Source organism: Excalfactoria chinensis, chromosome 24, assembly GCF_039878825.1.
Source record: "Excalfactoria chinensis isolate bCotChi1 chromosome 24, bCotChi1.hap2, whole genome shotgun sequence".
Classification (NCBI taxonomy): Eukaryota; Metazoa; Chordata; class Aves; order Galliformes; family Phasianidae; genus Excalfactoria; species Excalfactoria chinensis.
The window spans coordinates 2,436,766-2,453,248 of record NC_092848.1 but is presented as its reverse complement, the minus strand read 5'-3'; the positions used below and the strand labels follow the sequence as shown (position 1 = coordinate 2,453,248).

Genomic DNA, 16,483 nt, shown 5'->3' with positions numbered 1-16,483 from the left:
GTGTTACTCCCATGTGAACAAGCCTTTGCTTGTCTTAACTTTGTTGATGCGAGCGTGCTGTCCATTCAAATGATGTCTTAACAGCAGAAGCCGTTTGCTGTAACTTCCATTTCTGATTTAGGCAGCTTTTATATTTCCTGGGTAGAAAATACAACACCCTGAAATGTGTTGACATTATCATGACATCTGTGTGCTGTGATAGTTTTCAGAGTGGTAGTCTATAAGAGATGGACACAGAATCTGGTACTGGAGATCTCTTTATCTTTAGCATTGAGTTAGAACCATGCACATGTAATGTGTAAGCCAAAGTGTCAGGCAGGCCACATCATCCTGCATCCTTCAAACATTCCCTTTTTATGGCTTTTCAGACTCCAAAGTCTGTACTTTCTTGAGGAAAAATCACATTTACTTTTGTTATCTACATAATTACGTGTCGAAGCCCAGGATACCAGTCTCTGTATTTATAGCATGTCTTTCTTAAAACGTCTTGTCCCAGTTTTTGAAGATGCAATCTTAAAAGATTTATCACACAGCTAGCTTGGATAAGGGGAGTGAGGTTTGGAGAGGGAATGGCTGCCATTTTAAACAACATTATCTGGTCGGTTTTCATTCACTTTCTGCCTGACTCTTTAAATAGAAGTTGGTGGCCCTGCATGCAGCAGGGGGGTTGGAGCTGGGTGATCCTTGAGGTCCCTTCCAACCCAAGCCATTCCTATGATTCTATGATACGATTCTATAGATATGAATCTATTGCTGATTCTATGGCTGTGAGCAGCTTTTTAATCTCCCAGACACATTATTTGCCAATAGTCTGTTTATACCTGAAGTTACAATTATGGTTCCAGGTGGAAATGCTTACTATGATAATCTGAAACAATGTCGTGTTTTCCTTTTGGTTTTCTCTTGCACAGGAAGAAGCAGAGATCCAGGCGGAGCTGGAACGGCTAGAGAGGGTTAGAAATCTACATATCAGGGAATTGAAAAGGATACACAATGAAGATAACTCACAGTAAGCCCGTGGGAGTCGTGGAGGGTGTATTGCAAATCTCGATTTGTCCCCTTCATAACAGCAAATACATTAACATCTTTTAAATTAGTGTTCCTCCTTAATGCATTGCTAACCTAGGGCGCAGGGCAAAGGCTTGTGAGCACATCAAAGTATTATCATATAACCTCGTGTCAATAGCAAATGATTAAATAGTGTCAAAGCTTCTAGTTTTGATGCTTTTAGTCTCAATATAAAAAATGCTTCCAAGTTGTATAAGAGCTGTAATGTGTTGTAGTTCATTGTCAGTGTTGTTAAACTATATCTTTCTTGCCAGATTTAAAGACCATCCAACGCTAAACGATAGATACTTGTTGCTACATCTTCTGGGTCGAGGAGGCTTCAGTGAAGTATATAAGGTAAATTCGAGGTGCCAATCTGACGTAATGTGAATTTGCAATGAGATCCCACACTAAGCAGAACCTCGCAATCATTTTCACAATGGAGTGTGTGGATGTGAAAGGAAGAAGAACAGAACACATGTTACATCTGGCTTGTATTAGACAGCAGGCTTGACATTTTTAGGTTCTGCTCGTGTCCTCAGAGGTCAAATTTCCTGCAAATGTATGTTTCAAGAAAACATTGCACTAAATCTGCAGGTTTCACCAGGGCAGAAGTATACAGTTCAAGTGCTGTATGCAAATACCTTAATGTGACGAAGTTTTACTGAGTATGGCATAGCAAGTCTGAACTTTGCTGTAAGTAAAAGAGAAAATAAGTAAGAGCAAAGCCTTCATTTCCTGGGGGTAAAAGGCTTTTCTCTTCATTTTATGCTCTGAAGTAGTAGACTGGGTGTGTGTGTGTAGTCCTTGGAACTGAGGAGTGCTTGTCTGTCAGCACTCTTTGCCTGGCCAAGACTTACGGTACTTTGGAGGTTCTTGTTATTTGATTATTGCACTTAAATCCTCTCCAGTGCTAAATATTCTCCACTTATACCCAGTAGCCTTTAATTCATGTTGAATTTGGGTAGAATTAACATAACTATGCTAGTGCAGACGTTGGGAACGTGATGATGTATTATTTTAATGCAGTATAACAACAGGTACCTAAACCAGAGGAGCATGCTGCTCAGATAGCCAAGAGGGAGTGCTCCCAGTTTCTATTTGGAGTCTCTGATGACTCAGTAGAAATCCAGAGCTGCACAGGTGAAAGGTAAAAGCAAGGGGATAGGAATGCTTCATACCTGACTGTGCAGAAGAGTTATAATTACATTATTAGAACAAAGAAATGTTCATTTCTCTTTTCCATGGTCCATGCTGATCTGTTAAGTGTTAGGATTGAAGTATACGGTTTTTCAGCTGGATATGGATTATCCTTGTTCGCTTACAATAGGATTTTACCCTATCCTGTAAATTATTAAATGCTTCTGCTCTCAAAGTAACAGACTTTTTCATTTCATGAACACAGTTCCACTGATCTATTCTTTAAAGGCTGCCTAAATAGCAAGATACTGAATACACAGCACCAGAATTACACAGTTCAGCCCTCAAATTCTCTGGCTTCTAAACAAGCTGAGCCATTTTGCTTCAAGATGGAGAGCTGAGCTACCAGCGTGAAACAAAGTATTAAAGATCTGCTGTGTGATTTTTCGTCTTGTTTTTAACTTAGTGTAGAAAAATAAGTAATCTGGTTGGGGGAATAATGACAGAGTCTTTCCCAGAGTGATTAAGTGACTGTATTTCTGTAATTTGGCCGTTCTGATCCCATTGTAGCACTGGTAGTAAAATGTCAGAATAAATGCAGCATGAGTTGAATCCCGTAGGGAAGGGTCAGATCAAAGCGTAGAATATTCAATTGTTTTCGGAGTTGCTTGGTTTCATTAGTGAAACTAATTACATCAAAATGTGGGTTTGCTCTTTGCTCAGTGTGTTGTAATGCTGATTTCCTGGGTGGGGAGATTGATTTGTTAGATCTTGTCTGCTTCTGCAGCATTAAGTTGAAGCTGTGATTCCTACTGATGGTCAGCTCTTTTCTCTGCAGGCATTTGATTTAACAGAACAGAGATACGTAGCTGTGAAAATACACCAGTTAAATAAAAACTGGAGAGATGAGAAGAAAGAAAACTATCACAAGTAAGTAAGGCTGTAAAACAGACAGATACGTTTCCAAGTTGTGTTTTGTTAGTCTCTGTCTATGAACAGGCTGCCATATTTTCCTATGTTTTGCCACATTTCAAAAGCCACTCTCTGTCCCAGCATCTACTTGTAAAATGTATATCTGTGTTAGAAATGCCTTTGATATGTGCACACACCCCCAGTTCTGTATAAGCACGAGGTTTTAAAGTGCCAGTAGGGCTGTAGAAAGAAAGCACCAAAGTGGCTTCTCTTCAAAATGTGTAAGATCTTGCAGAAAAAGAGTGCTCGTCTCCATCTTCCAGGCACACACCTGCGTGGTGAAAGACTTCTTTTTGTTTCCTACAATATTTGAGCTTTCTACAGGTGATAGGAATAACTTGTCACAGCCTAGAAGAGGGCTGCAGGAAGCCTGTTAAGCATTGATAACACTTGCTTCCTAATGCCTCAGATTAGATAAGTGCTGCAGAATCACAGCCAGACTTTTTTTCACAGAGCTTCAAAGACAAAACTGTGATCTTACTTCCTCAACGTGTCAGTGGGATGAGCTAAGCTGGAGTTGAAGCTCGGGCTGTTGAGCATCCTGGAATTTTTCTAGAACTTGCTGATTTTTGCATTCAGCTATCTTGGATCCCATAGCAATTTATGATGAGATAATTCTGTTTTGGCGAGCAGTACCATTAATCAGGATTATGTTATTTTGTAGTGCTGCCAGCATTTAGGAATCTGATACGCTTGGATTCTGTGGTTCTCAAAAACTATTCTGAGCAGCTCCTCATTTGCTTGCCTTTTCTTAAGCTGTGTGATGTGCATGGCTTTGTGATAGAACTTGGACTGCCGAGCGGTACGTCTGGGTGCTCTTTCTGCAGAGCTTAGAATTATGTGACTTGTATGACTAATGCTCACACTTTCCTATTTCCAGACATGCGTGTAGAGAGTACAGAATTCACAAAGAACTGGATCATCCTCGAATAGTTAAGCTATATGATTACTTTTCACTGGATACTGACTCGTAAGTTGCGTTGCTGCTTGCTTTGACTCGGTTTGACCCATCCACTACCAAGTTTTTGATCTCTCAAAGCCTTACAGCAGAGTCCAGAGTATATTCATGCCTTGCAAACTGTACTGCAGAGATGTCTGTCTGAGGCAGTTCCAGCATGTACAGATTTTCTAGAGATGCTGACTCACACGCCCTGTTATGTCAGACATGATGCTCTGCTAGTAAATCCTGCTTTTTGTTGACCTGGGCACATGCCTCAGCCAATACTGCTTTCCATTTCTGCTCTGGTACTAAATGGGGCGTATCTGACCTTTGCACTATTGAGCGTTGATGATTGTGCTCTTGGTGCCCTAATTTTGGAAGGAGATTAATTAGCTGGAGAACTCTTAATGTAATGATCGAATAGATGAGACTTACAGACAGACAGCAACAAAGTGGTTTCTATCAGATGCCTTAATTACAACTGCTATTGTTTTGCCTTCAGGTTTTGTACAGTGTTAGAATACTGTGAGGGAAACGATCTGGACTTCTACCTGAAACAGCACAAGTTAATGTCGGAGAAAGAGGCACGATCCATTATCATGCAGATTGTGAATGCTTTAAAATACTTAAATGAAATCAAACCTCCCATCATACACTATGACCTTAAACCAGGTATGCCACGCTGTTAGCTGACGTGCTTAAGGATGCTAAAGGGTTATAAGTAAAGCAGAAGGTGTTTATTTTGGTCAGACAGCAAGGAGGAGGCAGTTCTGCCTGGGAAAATAAACTTGAAATAAGAAAAAGCTATAGAACATTCTGTAAAAAGGGTATTGTCTCCCAGAATTGCAACATAAACAAGGAAGTAACATTCCAGAAAGAGTAACCTCCTTATTCAGAATGAGCTCTCGAACCACCAAGTGTCTGTGTTTGGTTTCTCAATGTCCTGCTTATGTTCTGCTGTTGAGAGCTTCTGTTATTGCTTCATAAAGGTTCCCATAATTACTAGTGTGTTTTATGTTCCCATTCTTCTGGCTTATTCTTTCTGTAATCATCTGCCTGTAATCTTGGGGGCAGAAGCTGGGAAGTGTTCAGGTTTTTGGTTGGTTTGTTCTTTATTACGTGGCAGCTCACAAAGCTGAGGACATGCACACTCTGGTCTTCCTTTGCATTCATTAGTGTCTACCAAGCAGGAGGAGGTCCTTTGAAAGGTGTTGCAGGGCTCTGTTTAGCACTGTAGTAGTGAAGGCAGAAATGGAAGTGCTCTCTTTTGGGACGTGGGCTACGTTGCTTTTTCCTAGTCCAGTAAAATTCAACCACCTCTTCAGACAGTTGTCTCTGGTTTGCCTTCCTTTACTGGTGGCACCTCATTGGTATTGTGTAACTCTGTGTGATGTGGTTTGTTGCATCAGCAAGAGGAATCTGTACAGGAGGTGGTGCTGTTGCACTATTCTAGTGACCGTATTTCTTCCCCCAGCTGTTGGCTGTTCTTACTCTGTCTGAACATGCAGCAGAGCTCAGCCTGCAGTTGTCTAAAGCTGTGATTCATCCGCTGCCATCACACACAATTCTGCTGTTTTATTGTGTGCTTTGAGAAAAACAGTGATGATCTGAATTCTTGATCCTTGATGGATTTATGAAAGACTCTTGCTTAAGCAGTAATTGTCTTTTTTGAGCTTAGAAAGCCACTGGGGAGCACTGCCAGGAAGGGAGAGAGTTTCTGGCTGTTGAGAGACTGGGGCAAGTCAGGACTTCTGGACAGAATGAGTCATACTGTGTATGTTTGCTTCTTTGCTTAGTCTTTCTTTTTGACCTGCCCTTCCAACAGGACCTTTGGGAGGGGTCAAAACAACATGGACATCAAGCTGATTTGTAGAACAGGGCTTGTAGCCCAAAGGCTCCAAGTAATGTTGGGCAACTGAGCCATTTGAGGATGGATAAATCACATCTAGCAGTCGGTGGGAGCTGAGTTGTCTCTGAAGTTTGGTGTACTGTATTTAAAACACCTACCCCAGGCAGCTGCAGCTTGCTGTGCTTTGTAGGATGCTTGTTTTCTCGTAGAGGACCAGACTTTGATGCAATTTTATTCTTGCTTTTCCCTGCTAAATGTATTTCTAAGAGACTTTTTCCTTTACGTAGGTAACATTCTTCTAGTCAATGGTACTGCATGTGGAGAGATAAAAATCACAGATTTTGGGCTTTCCAAAATCATGGATGATGACAGCTACAACTCTGTTGATGGCATGGAGCTGACATCGCAGGGGGCTGGTACTTACTGGTAAGCATCACCTGGGGCACTTGCAGCTTAAAGATCAAGAAGAGGTTACCTGACCTCTTTGGGTCTGCGTTAGCTCTGAATGTGCTGCTATTGTCAGCTTGAGACCCTGGAAATCAGGAAAGGAGAATACCTTGCATGTACATCAGGGAGAAGGAAAGAGCGTTCCACTGAAGTGAGGTGAAAATCCATAGAGGTAGCTCTTACAACATACATAAATCTCACAGTACTGTCTGTAGCCAAAGCTTCGCTTCCAAGTGCCATATGAAAGATATTTGCAGCAATACTTGACTCCCAGTGCCAGATGTCATCGCTGCAAGTGATGCAGCTGAGAGCAAGACCTGCAGTTGAGTACCATGAGGTGCAATTATTAGATGTTGCCCAAAGTTCAGTGTGTCACTGTGGGCAATATTTGTACACAAACATTTGTTAAAGTCTTCCATATTGTGTGAACAAACGTTTAGGCCCGTTCCTTTCCAAAAGTAAAACTAGCTGTAGCTTGAGCAAAGCTGTCTTCTATGAACTGCCAACTAGGCTTGAATTTCTAGAAATACATATTTTTGGCTGTGGATTTCTATTGTGAAATTGTTGGCCAAGCCCTTTTGACAACAAATACCAGCTTTGAAGGTGAAAGAAAACAAGGTTCTTTTGTGTGCTTCTGTTGAAAGGAAACTGACTGTGCTGACTCAGACCGTCAGTGTCTGGAGAGTCCTTGGGACTTTGGTTTTCAAGAAATGCAGTGGTGTGGCAACAGTGGTCTTAGCTGCACAGGATCAGAACTGGGTTCTTTGAATCCCAAGCCCCTTGCCTTTTTTTCTCCAGAAAATGACTGAAAGTATATGAAGATAATACTCATAACCTGTTGTTTGTTCTTCTTAATCAGGTATTTGCCACCAGAATGTTTCGTGGTTGGGAAAGAACCTCCAAAGATTTCAAATAAAGTTGATGTCTGGTCAGTAGGGGTCATCTTCTATCAGTGTCTCTATGGCAGAAAGGTAAGAGAGCACTTAATTCCTTTCCAAGCAGTGATTCCCAAACCTTTGGGTGGCAGCCCTGGCTTCTGCTCCCTTTTCCTTGCCAGACTGGAAGATGCTTCTGCCCATGTTAATGGAGTGAGGATAATTTGTTAGGGCTGTGATTTGCTCTACATGGCAATACTTTCAGAAGCAATGTTCTTCAGAACATCTTTCCTGCTGGTCTTGTTTGCAGTGAGATGATAATGGGCAAGATGAGTGTGTCATTCAGGGCCAGATACCTGGCATTCTAGCTTTGGCATTGTTTTATCGTGCTTTCAATGCTCTGATGTTATTTGAATGCTAAGTCTTTGTCAGGCCTGATATTGCTCAATAGCTGCAAGTGTTTTAGAATAAGAAGTAGATATAAAGACCTACTCTGGCTGTTTTTAGAATGCCTTTTGGAAGGGAAGAGTCTGTTTCAGGAAGAGGTGATTTGTTCTGAGAAAAGGCAATCTTTTTTTTTATTTTTAATGACAACAGAAGAAGTTGGTTGGACAGGAAAAGGATTCCATCAGCTCTCGTGTTTACAAGTCTTTGGTAGCCAGGAATAGGGAAAGCTTGGGCTGATAGAAACGCTGTGGTGTCAACCAGACAAACAGTGGGACCAACCCAGCAGGGGTTGAAGGAGGTGAATCTGCTGGCAGTGCAGATGGATGAAGGTCCTCCTGCATGTGATGAAGCTGACCAATGAGGTCTGCAAGCACACGGAGGTCCTTCCTGTTTGAGCTGGAGACACCCCAGACATGTTCCAGCTTGGTGTCCTTTTGTTCAGTTCAAAAACAGAGCAGTGTGTCAGATGTTCATCTGGCTGGAATCTGCAAGCACCTTCACAGCACTCATGGGCTTCTTGCCTGGAAAAATGCTGATGTCAAGTGATGATTAACGGTAGCACTATGGGATTTTCTTTTTTTTAAGGCCTGTCGTCAGGTTTTAACTACTGTTGATTTGGGGTTGCTTTTGTTTTTGGTAGCCCTTTGGCCACAACCAGTCACAACAAGATATTCTGCAAGAGAACACAATTCTGAAAGCTACCGAGGTGCAGTTCCCTCCAAAGCCAGTAGTCACACCAGAAGCAAAGGTGAGTCCTCAGCAGCATTCGGTCACATTGCATTGCTATTCAGCAGCCAACACCAATGGTTCCTTTCTCTTGACTTTCCTAAACCAACAAGGAGTTTGTGTTCAACGCTTGCCTCCTGCAGGGTGATTCCATGGCTTTGCATCATTGTTGTCAGCCTCAGGGTTGAATGGAGTACAGCACGTCTCTCTACCCCTGCTTTCTCCTGCTAAAAGATGTGCTTCTGGCACAGCAGCTGGGCTGTCAGCGCAGTCACTGGGGAAGGAATTTCAGCGCTGGGTTGTCAGATTGGCCCAGCTCCCAAAGAGTTAGATCTATCAAAGAAAGCTTCCTGTTCCTGTCAGTCTACTAATTCTTGTTTTGCCTTGGGGGGGGGGGGTATCTGCAGGCATTTATCAGGCGTTGTTTGGCCTACCGAAAGGAGGATCGGATAGATGTCCAGCAGCTGGCCTGTGACCCATACTTGCTGCCTCACATCCGCAAATCTGTATCCACCAGCAGCCCAGCTGGAGCTGCAATTGCATCAACCTCTGGATCATCCAATAACAGCTCTTCAAACTGACACAGAGTAATAGGCCAAAAACTGCTTGAGGAATCGGCAAGAAGACTTTCAGAAACGGCTTTGGAGTAGAGGAATCCGCAAGGGTCTTGAGAAACCTGTACCAGGTGCTTTTTTTCTCTTGCTTTTTTCCATCCATAGAGCATGACGACATCTAATCTCATCAAGAAAACCTTCAGCATCTAGGCCAAGCCATGTGGATTAGGAGGTGGCTTGAGGTTTGTCCAGCAAATGACCACAAAGCGTGACTGCTCTGAACAAGGAGGGGGAAAACTCAAGAAAAGATGAAAAACAAAAAGACATGGTTCCACGTACTGTGAACTTCTGAACGTGCAGCCTTGGGGAATCCAGAAACGCCGTGTGTGCTTCATATGAAGAATGTGGACTTTGGAAAAAGACTGGTCGAGTCCAGTGTTGATATTTAAACATTGTTCTTTTTTTTTTTTTTCTTTTAATAAAGTTTAGGTAACATCTCCTGAAAAGCTCGAAGCACCAAGGTTCAGCTGGGGATGGTATATGACTCTTTGCCCTTTGGAGGGGAAAAAAGTTGATCCTGCCTGTTCATGGCACTAGCGTTAGTGTTTTACCCCTAATTAATTTCAGTTTTTTTTTTAAAAAAAGAAAATAACAATTTTTTGGAAGAAAACAGTTTTCTGGTCTCAAAGTGAAACCCGTATTAGCAGCTTCGTGGCATCCTGCAGGTGGTGCAGCTTTCTGCTCCCTTGGGGGTGGCCTCTTGCAAATAACTTCTCAGGAGAGCGGTGAAGCTCATAGGCAGGCCTGCATGGATCTCCTGTGCTCAGAGTGGACTACAGTTCAGACTGCCACCAGGTTTTCAGCTGCTGCTTCATCGCTCTCTCAACGGTTGCACCTTTTTAATTTATTTGAAGTGCTGTTCTTTCTGAAAACAAACCCTGACGTGTTCGCGACGTCCTCTCTGCTCTTGTTGAGCGTGATAACTGCTGGCTGTTGAGGAGGCAGAGAACAGGAAAGAATTGGAGCACAGCTCAGTTGATCGCGGGTATAATCTGTGCTCGCGCAGTACTGGACATATCTCATTAATGTTACAGAAATCCAAAGCTGAAGAAAGAAGGCTTGTCTTGTTCTTCTCACTTAGGTGACTTGGCAGGAAAGCTTCCTCTCTCCCTTAGTGTTTTCCTTTTAAAACTTGCTGACTTTTCTAACTTGCTGCCCTCGCTGCACCAGTTGGCAAACGGAGGGGAAGGAGATAATGTTGTAGAAGGGAACTAATATCCTCGTTAATTCTGTCACCCTTCTGTAATCTGCCTGGAGGGAGCTCGCACCTCCAGCTGGAATCTGCCTGCTGGGAAACATCAGCCTGTTGTCCCCACCGTGCCCCCTTCCTCCCCTGCATTGAAGGAGGACTGAAAACACCCACCGAAAAGTGCAGCGCTTGAACATGTGGCAGCCAGCTTGGAGAGTTCCTAACATGTGGCAGCAGCTCCTGGCCAGGCAAATTTAAAGATGCAGTGTTCAAGAACAAAGTTTTTTCATGGGAGAGAGGCAGTGCCGCTACTGCCTTGTTTAAAGAACAGGTGATCCCATGCACGCTTCCTATCCTGATACCCAGACCAGTGTCTTGTGGGCTATTGCATGGCACCTCTGGGTCCTGCAGCTCCAGCAGTGTGTGGGGCACGCAGGACCTGCACGGTGTTCTTGTGGTGAGCTGTGCTCTCAGCCTTGCATTTACTGAGGGAACTCACACTCGCCTGCCTTATGGAAGCCATAACGAGTGTTATTTGTGCAGGATCTCGTGTTAAACCGAAAGGAAAAGATGAGTAATTAAGCAAATTGATCTGGGAAGCACAGAACCGTGCTTTGGATTTTATTGCAGCCGTGTGAAGGTGGTCTCTAAACTGTAGTGTTTTGAAACAAAGGAAATACTGCATCTTTAAATGCTCGGCCATCATTTTGTGGCCCTTTTATCCTTGCTGGTCTGTTCCAGAAATAACTGCTCAGCCAGCAGCAGTTCCATGGATCTGTCGGGCAAAATCAAGGCTGATGCTTCATCCTGTTTGCTGCTATGGCTGATCCGATATCTGTCCACAGTGGATTCTAAAAGGGTTTTTTGTATCCCAGCCCCGTTGTTTCTTGGCCATACAGTTGTGTGCTATCTCTGTGGGTGTGAGTAGTTTTGTGTCAGATGCATTTATTCCTGCTGTGTGACACCCATTCAGGGGCCTGGGGACGGCGTTGGCCTTTTTTGGGGGCTGAAAGCAGTGAAAGAACCCTGGTAGAATTCTAGCTGCAAACACCTTGTTAATACGGGTTTCACTTCCGATAACAGACCCTATTGCCACACTGTTCATTTACTTAAAGAGAAGTGTATGAAGAATTTGTAACTTAAACCAGGCCAGACTGTTTTGGCTCTACCCAACAGATGAGACATGGATATTAAAATAAGTTTTAAGAAACCGATTTGCTTGGCTCTCACTCTTTTGCTCTTCGTAGCCTTGGCGCGAATTGTTTGCAGGATGAGGATGGAGGAGGTGATGCTCAGCAGCTCAGACCATTGGGGTCTCTGCATCAGAAGAGGGAGCTGATGAAAATCACTGAGCCTTGTCTATGGACGTCAATCAAACTATGGAGGAAGGCATCAGAGTGGAGTTTGTCCCTCATTTCTCCTGGAGTAGCGGCTGCCTTTAGAAGCTGTAAACGTTTGGGCTACAAAGAAATGGGCTTTTTGTGTGTCTTGTTGATGAACATGAACCTGCTCTGCCCCGGCTGTGCTGAAAGCTGATGGCCTGGAATAACAGCAACAAGAAGTCCAGCTCCTTTCATTTCATCCATCCGAGTCTCAACAGCTTTTAAACTCTAAAATAGAAAAGGAGAGAGGGGGAAAAAAAGGCAACAAAGCCTTGGCAGCTGATGGCACTGTATCCACTTGTAGGTGGATGAAGCACTGCAGGGCCCAATTTGCAGCCCAGATCCCCGCTGCGTGGCGAGGAGGTGCCATGCAGGGAGCAGTCAGCTGTGCTGCAGGATGGTGGGTGAGGATTCCTCTGCTCCCAGCAGCCCTGACGTCACCCTCTTCACACTCAGGGTCAGAAAGAGCTTTCAGCAAAGCACGGATGAAACCAAACACCGACGGCAGCTCGGCTCCCTCTGTGCTGCTGCAATTGATTATTGCCAGTTGGGGCCGATGCAAGGCAGATTTTGGACAGCAGAAGCTGGCAGCTGCCTTTTAGCAGCAACAGCACAGTGCAGGGGTGGTCAGGTACACACCATGTGCATGGCATGCCTGCAGCTGGGACGTGTGCAGTGCTCAGTGCAGACAGGAGCACCCTAGGGGCTGCCTTGCTGGATGCTTCGCCTCCTACGTTAGCAGTTAGGCGTCATGCTATGAAAAGAGCTTCCCTCTGCCAACTAGGCCAGTCCTGCTTTATTTTGTGACCTGGCAAACCCTCAACGCGAGGTTTGCTACCGCCTCCCGGGGTTTGCTGCTGGAGGAGGTTGTTTTCTAGGTGCTGAAGCAACCCTGCCTTGAACCTGGAACCACCTGGAATGGAGATTGCAGAGCTGACTTTCCTGCTGTGCACGGATGCCTCTTTGCACCGAGACCCCCACAGTGCACACATGGAGCATCCACTCAGCCCTGCAGCGATTGCCCTGGGTAGGGCTGGGGGCAGGAGGCCAAGCAAACTCTGCACTGCGCACCCAGGGCCAGGCGGCTTGGCCACAAGGACCCGATTGTCTGCCAGGCAGGGGGGGGCAGGAGCTGGGGCTGAGAAAAGCTCTCATTTCATGCATTAACTGTGTGGGGGGCGTGAAGGACTGGAAAAGCCGCTGGCGCGTGCTGTCTGGTGAGGAGCTGCCAGCTCCTCCTCTACGGCTCCCAGCCCTGCATCGTGCCACAGGATTGCTTTGCTGCAGCCTTTCCCTTTGCTCCTAGTTGCCAAACGTCAGCCTGCTTCCACGGTTGGGTCGGTGCAGGGTGGTGCTGGTAAAGCCTGAAGTGAAAGGTTTAGCAGAGCTTGCCATCATCTCCTAATGGCCAGGGCTGGCCTGGCCTGGGACTGGACCTGCAAACGTAATGGTGTGGCGTGGAGCAGGACAGAGGTTCGTCTGGGTTAGTGCAGTGTTTGGCTCTGGTTTGCATTCACAGGAAGCACAACGCGGTGCTCAGCTCAGCCCTGTCCTCACTTAACCGAAGCTGCCTGCAGCCCAGGAGCTGTGAGCATGCGTTGGCTGGGGGACAGGACAGTGATTTGGTCATGCCCTCCCTCTTGGCCTGCCTCAGCTTTGCACTGAGCCCACAGCTAGAGCCCTGCAGTGTTCAGCATTGCCTCATCCCAGCTCCTGCTACCATGAAAATCTGCCTGCCTGCACCAAAAGCAATGGACACCAAAACCAGAGAGGGGTCTACGAGGGAGGTGAGGTGGAAATAAAGGATCCAGGGCTGCCCACGTGGCCCTGAACTTACGATGTTTCATCTGGAAGCGTCCATGGGGAGGGGTGGGAGCACTGCCCCCCCACTCCCATCGCTGCTCTCCCAGTGCACCACGCTGTGCTGTCCTCTGCCACCCTCCAGGTGCCTTCCCTCTTGGGCCTCATATCCAGGCACTGCAAACTCTTGACTGAGTCACGAGCGAGGAGAAAGTGTTTTTCTCCATAAGTAAAACTGCTGGAACTCCTCGCAGCTCCTGCCTGGACGCCCTGGGAGGAAGAAGCAGCAGCACTGTTGGGTTTGGGGCAGCTCTCCTCCCCACACAGCCCCGGCCTCTTCTCGCCCCCGTGGCGGAAGGGCAGGGATTTCAGTGCCGGCCCTCCCAAGGCTGGAGAGCCCTGAAATTCCTCGTGGCAGCTCTGAGCGAGCACATCTGGTTTTAATAAATAATTTGCAGCTTGAACTTGCCTGACACTTAAGGGCCGTTCTTGGCCAGCATCCCTCCTCACGCAGCTGGGTGCTGAGCAGAGCCAGGCTGACAGAGCTCTTGGATGTGGCTGCTGGCCAAAGTCCCCAATGCAACCAAGTCCTGGCACCCAGCACAGCCACAACCCACGGGCATCTTTGGAGGGTGCAAACTGGAGCTGTAGGGCTCATCCCCTGCCCAGCTCCCAGCAGGGACACGTGCCAAAGCCCCCACCCAAGGTGGCAGAGCACTCAGCAAGTCTCAGGCCTGCAAGGAGCACAGGGTCTGTGGTGTTCCTATGGCCAGCCCTGCTCTTGCCCACCCCTCATCCAGCCCTCAGAGCGTGGCATCAGTGCTGGACGATGTGAGAGCTCATGGGATGAAGGCTCCCCCGGGCAGCACCGCCATGCTCATGTGTGCACCCAGCGCTGCTTCACCCTCATTTATTTTGCATCTCCCCACAGCTGGGATGGAAAGGGAGCAGCCAAGAACCCCCACCCCAGAGCCTTTGCTCCTCCTGCGGGTGGGGAGCGACGTGGCCTTCCTTTCCCTTCCTTTCCCTTCCCTTCCTTTCCCTTCCCCAGTGCGGGGGAGAGAGGAGCCAGCAGACGCCGAGACGGCCTCTTCCCTCAGCAGTGACCTCAGTGCAGCTCGTGCCAGGTGGGTGTTGATTTTGGCCCCACAGCCCCACGTGGAGGAGGAGGCTGAGGTGGGCACTGGGCAGCACAGCCCCTCATGCAGCTGCAATGGCTGATGGTGCCCTGGGAGCAGCAGGAGCAGCGCTGAGGGTTGTCCTGCTCTCTAGGTGCAGCTGGAGCCCTGCAGTGAAGGGGGGCATACAGTGCTGTGAGAGCATCCCAAGGAGAGCTGCAGGGATGTGAAGAGCTGAGGGTCAGTGGGGGGGGGAGTAGGGAAAGGGTCTGTCCCATAGGCCATTGAGCTTCTGGGGTTCAGATGTGCCCCATTTTGGAGCCAAATTCACAGGCTTACAGACCTCTCTGACCCTGAGCACCCCCACTCCGGATCTGGACTCTCTTTAATCCTTCAGCCTCCTTCAGACCAACTCACTGCTTTATCCAAAGCGGTTTCCCGAAGCCATCACATCCTCTTTCATTAGCAAAACCACTCCTGAGGACCCCTCCTGCACCCTGGGAGCGCGGGGTGGCCGTGAGGTTTGGTGTCCCACCCCAAATTGCTGGGTAAGAGCTCATCCCACAGCTCAATGGGAACATCTCCCTCCCAGCCTGTGGGGCACCACACTGCCCCAGGTTTGCCTGTGCTCACATCCAGCCAGCCTCCATCCAAAGGTGTCTTCAAAGCACAGTCTTGAGCCCAGGAAATGATTCTCAAACCCTTCTGCACGTTGATTTGCACTCAAGCACGGTGCCCCCATCACACCCCCCGTCTGCTGCGACCATCATGAAAAGCAGTGTTTATTTTGTTCTCCCATACAGCAGGCAGGCTGGGATGCTCCATCCGCAGCCTGGAATCTCCCACTGCTGACTCAGCTGGGATGAATCCGCGGTTCCCGGCCCTCACTCGGTGCAATAAAGCTCTCCCCAGAGCTGTCCCTGCAAGCGGCTGCAGCAGCTCGTTGGGGCCAGCGGGGTCAGACAGCTTGGAAGTGCCCCAGGGGGAGGGAAAAAAGGCATTTCCTCCAGATCTGCACCGACGAGTAGCAATTCAACCGGTACTAAACCGGATTAGGAGGAGAGTAAGCGAGGAGCTGTTGGCTTGAACCGGAGGGGGGGGGGTTCATTATTAGGAAGTGCTAATTATCTTCTAACAGCACACAGCGTGCTGCGAGAGATGGGCTGAAGGAGGCGGGGAGGCGGTGATGCTCGGCAGGATCTGGCTGTGCTGTGCCCCTCCTGCTGGTGGGATTCACCTCAAGGCAAAGCGCTGCAGGGTCTGCCATGGGGGAGGGGGACCCATCTGTGGGGCTCAGAGCTCCACTGTGTCCCACCTCGGCTGGTGACACCACCCCAATGCTTATGGGATGGGGCCAACCCCAGACCCTGTGTGGACCCCAGGCTGTTGTCAGCAGCCCCCAGAGCAGAGCTGCTTCAATTAAAACTAATCTACTGCTCCAACAGCCCAGATGCTGATGAGCTTAATTAGCCCCCCCCCCCCACTCTGGAGGGTTTGCATCCCCAAAGCCCACCCTGGCCCAGCTCTGTAGGTCCTTCCTGCTATGCTGGGAAACAACAGATTCCTTTCTATTTGCAAGAGCTGCCAAACTAAACGTGGCAGCCCAGCAGCATCCATTGCACCGCACCATGTCAGAGCTCCATCCTGCAAGCAGTGCCACGCTCATTGTCTTCCCTGGGCTATATAATAGGAGGTTACATCTCCTCGGGGTGCCCCCGTGTGCCTCAGCGCTGCAGCTCCCCCTTGTTTGAGCAGCTCCCCGTGGTTGTTGCTGCTGGTGTTTAATGATTTTAACCCCAAACACCTGAACAGGCTCTGAGTAGAGCTCAGATAGAAACACGCAGCCCTACAAGGCAGGGAAATACGCTGATTTCCAGCCTTTTCTGCACGAAGCCATCCCTGCAGGAGCCCTGGGGCGCCCAGGGAGATCACTGGCG

At 47.5% G+C, this 16,483-nt stretch overlaps 1 protein-coding gene across 6 annotated transcripts in view; it reads left to right on the top strand.

Moving 5' to 3' along the window:
- TLK2 (tousled like kinase 2) overlaps positions 1 to 11,454 on the top strand; it is a 42,985-nt gene extending 31,531 nt beyond the window's left edge. For all 6 annotated transcript variants that reach the window (XM_072356523.1, XM_072356522.1, XM_072356519.1 and 3 more), the window contains 9 exons: positions 912 to 1,009; positions 1,323 to 1,404; positions 3,026 to 3,117; positions 4,040 to 4,129; positions 4,602 to 4,771; positions 6,236 to 6,374; positions 7,255 to 7,366; positions 8,358 to 8,465; positions 8,851 to 11,454. In XM_072356523.1, coding sequence (XP_072212624.1) covers positions 912 to 1,009; positions 1,323 to 1,404; positions 3,026 to 3,117; positions 4,040 to 4,129; positions 4,602 to 4,771; positions 6,236 to 6,374; positions 7,255 to 7,366; positions 8,358 to 8,465; positions 8,851 to 9,024 — 1,065 coding nt within the window. In that variant the 3' untranslated portion in view covers positions 9,025 to 11,454. The remainder of the gene's footprint in view (positions 1 to 911; positions 1,010 to 1,322; positions 1,405 to 3,025; positions 3,118 to 4,039; positions 4,130 to 4,601; positions 4,772 to 6,235; positions 6,375 to 7,254; positions 7,367 to 8,357; positions 8,466 to 8,850) is intronic.
- The last annotated feature ends 5,029 nt before the right edge of the window (positions 11,455 to 16,483 follow it).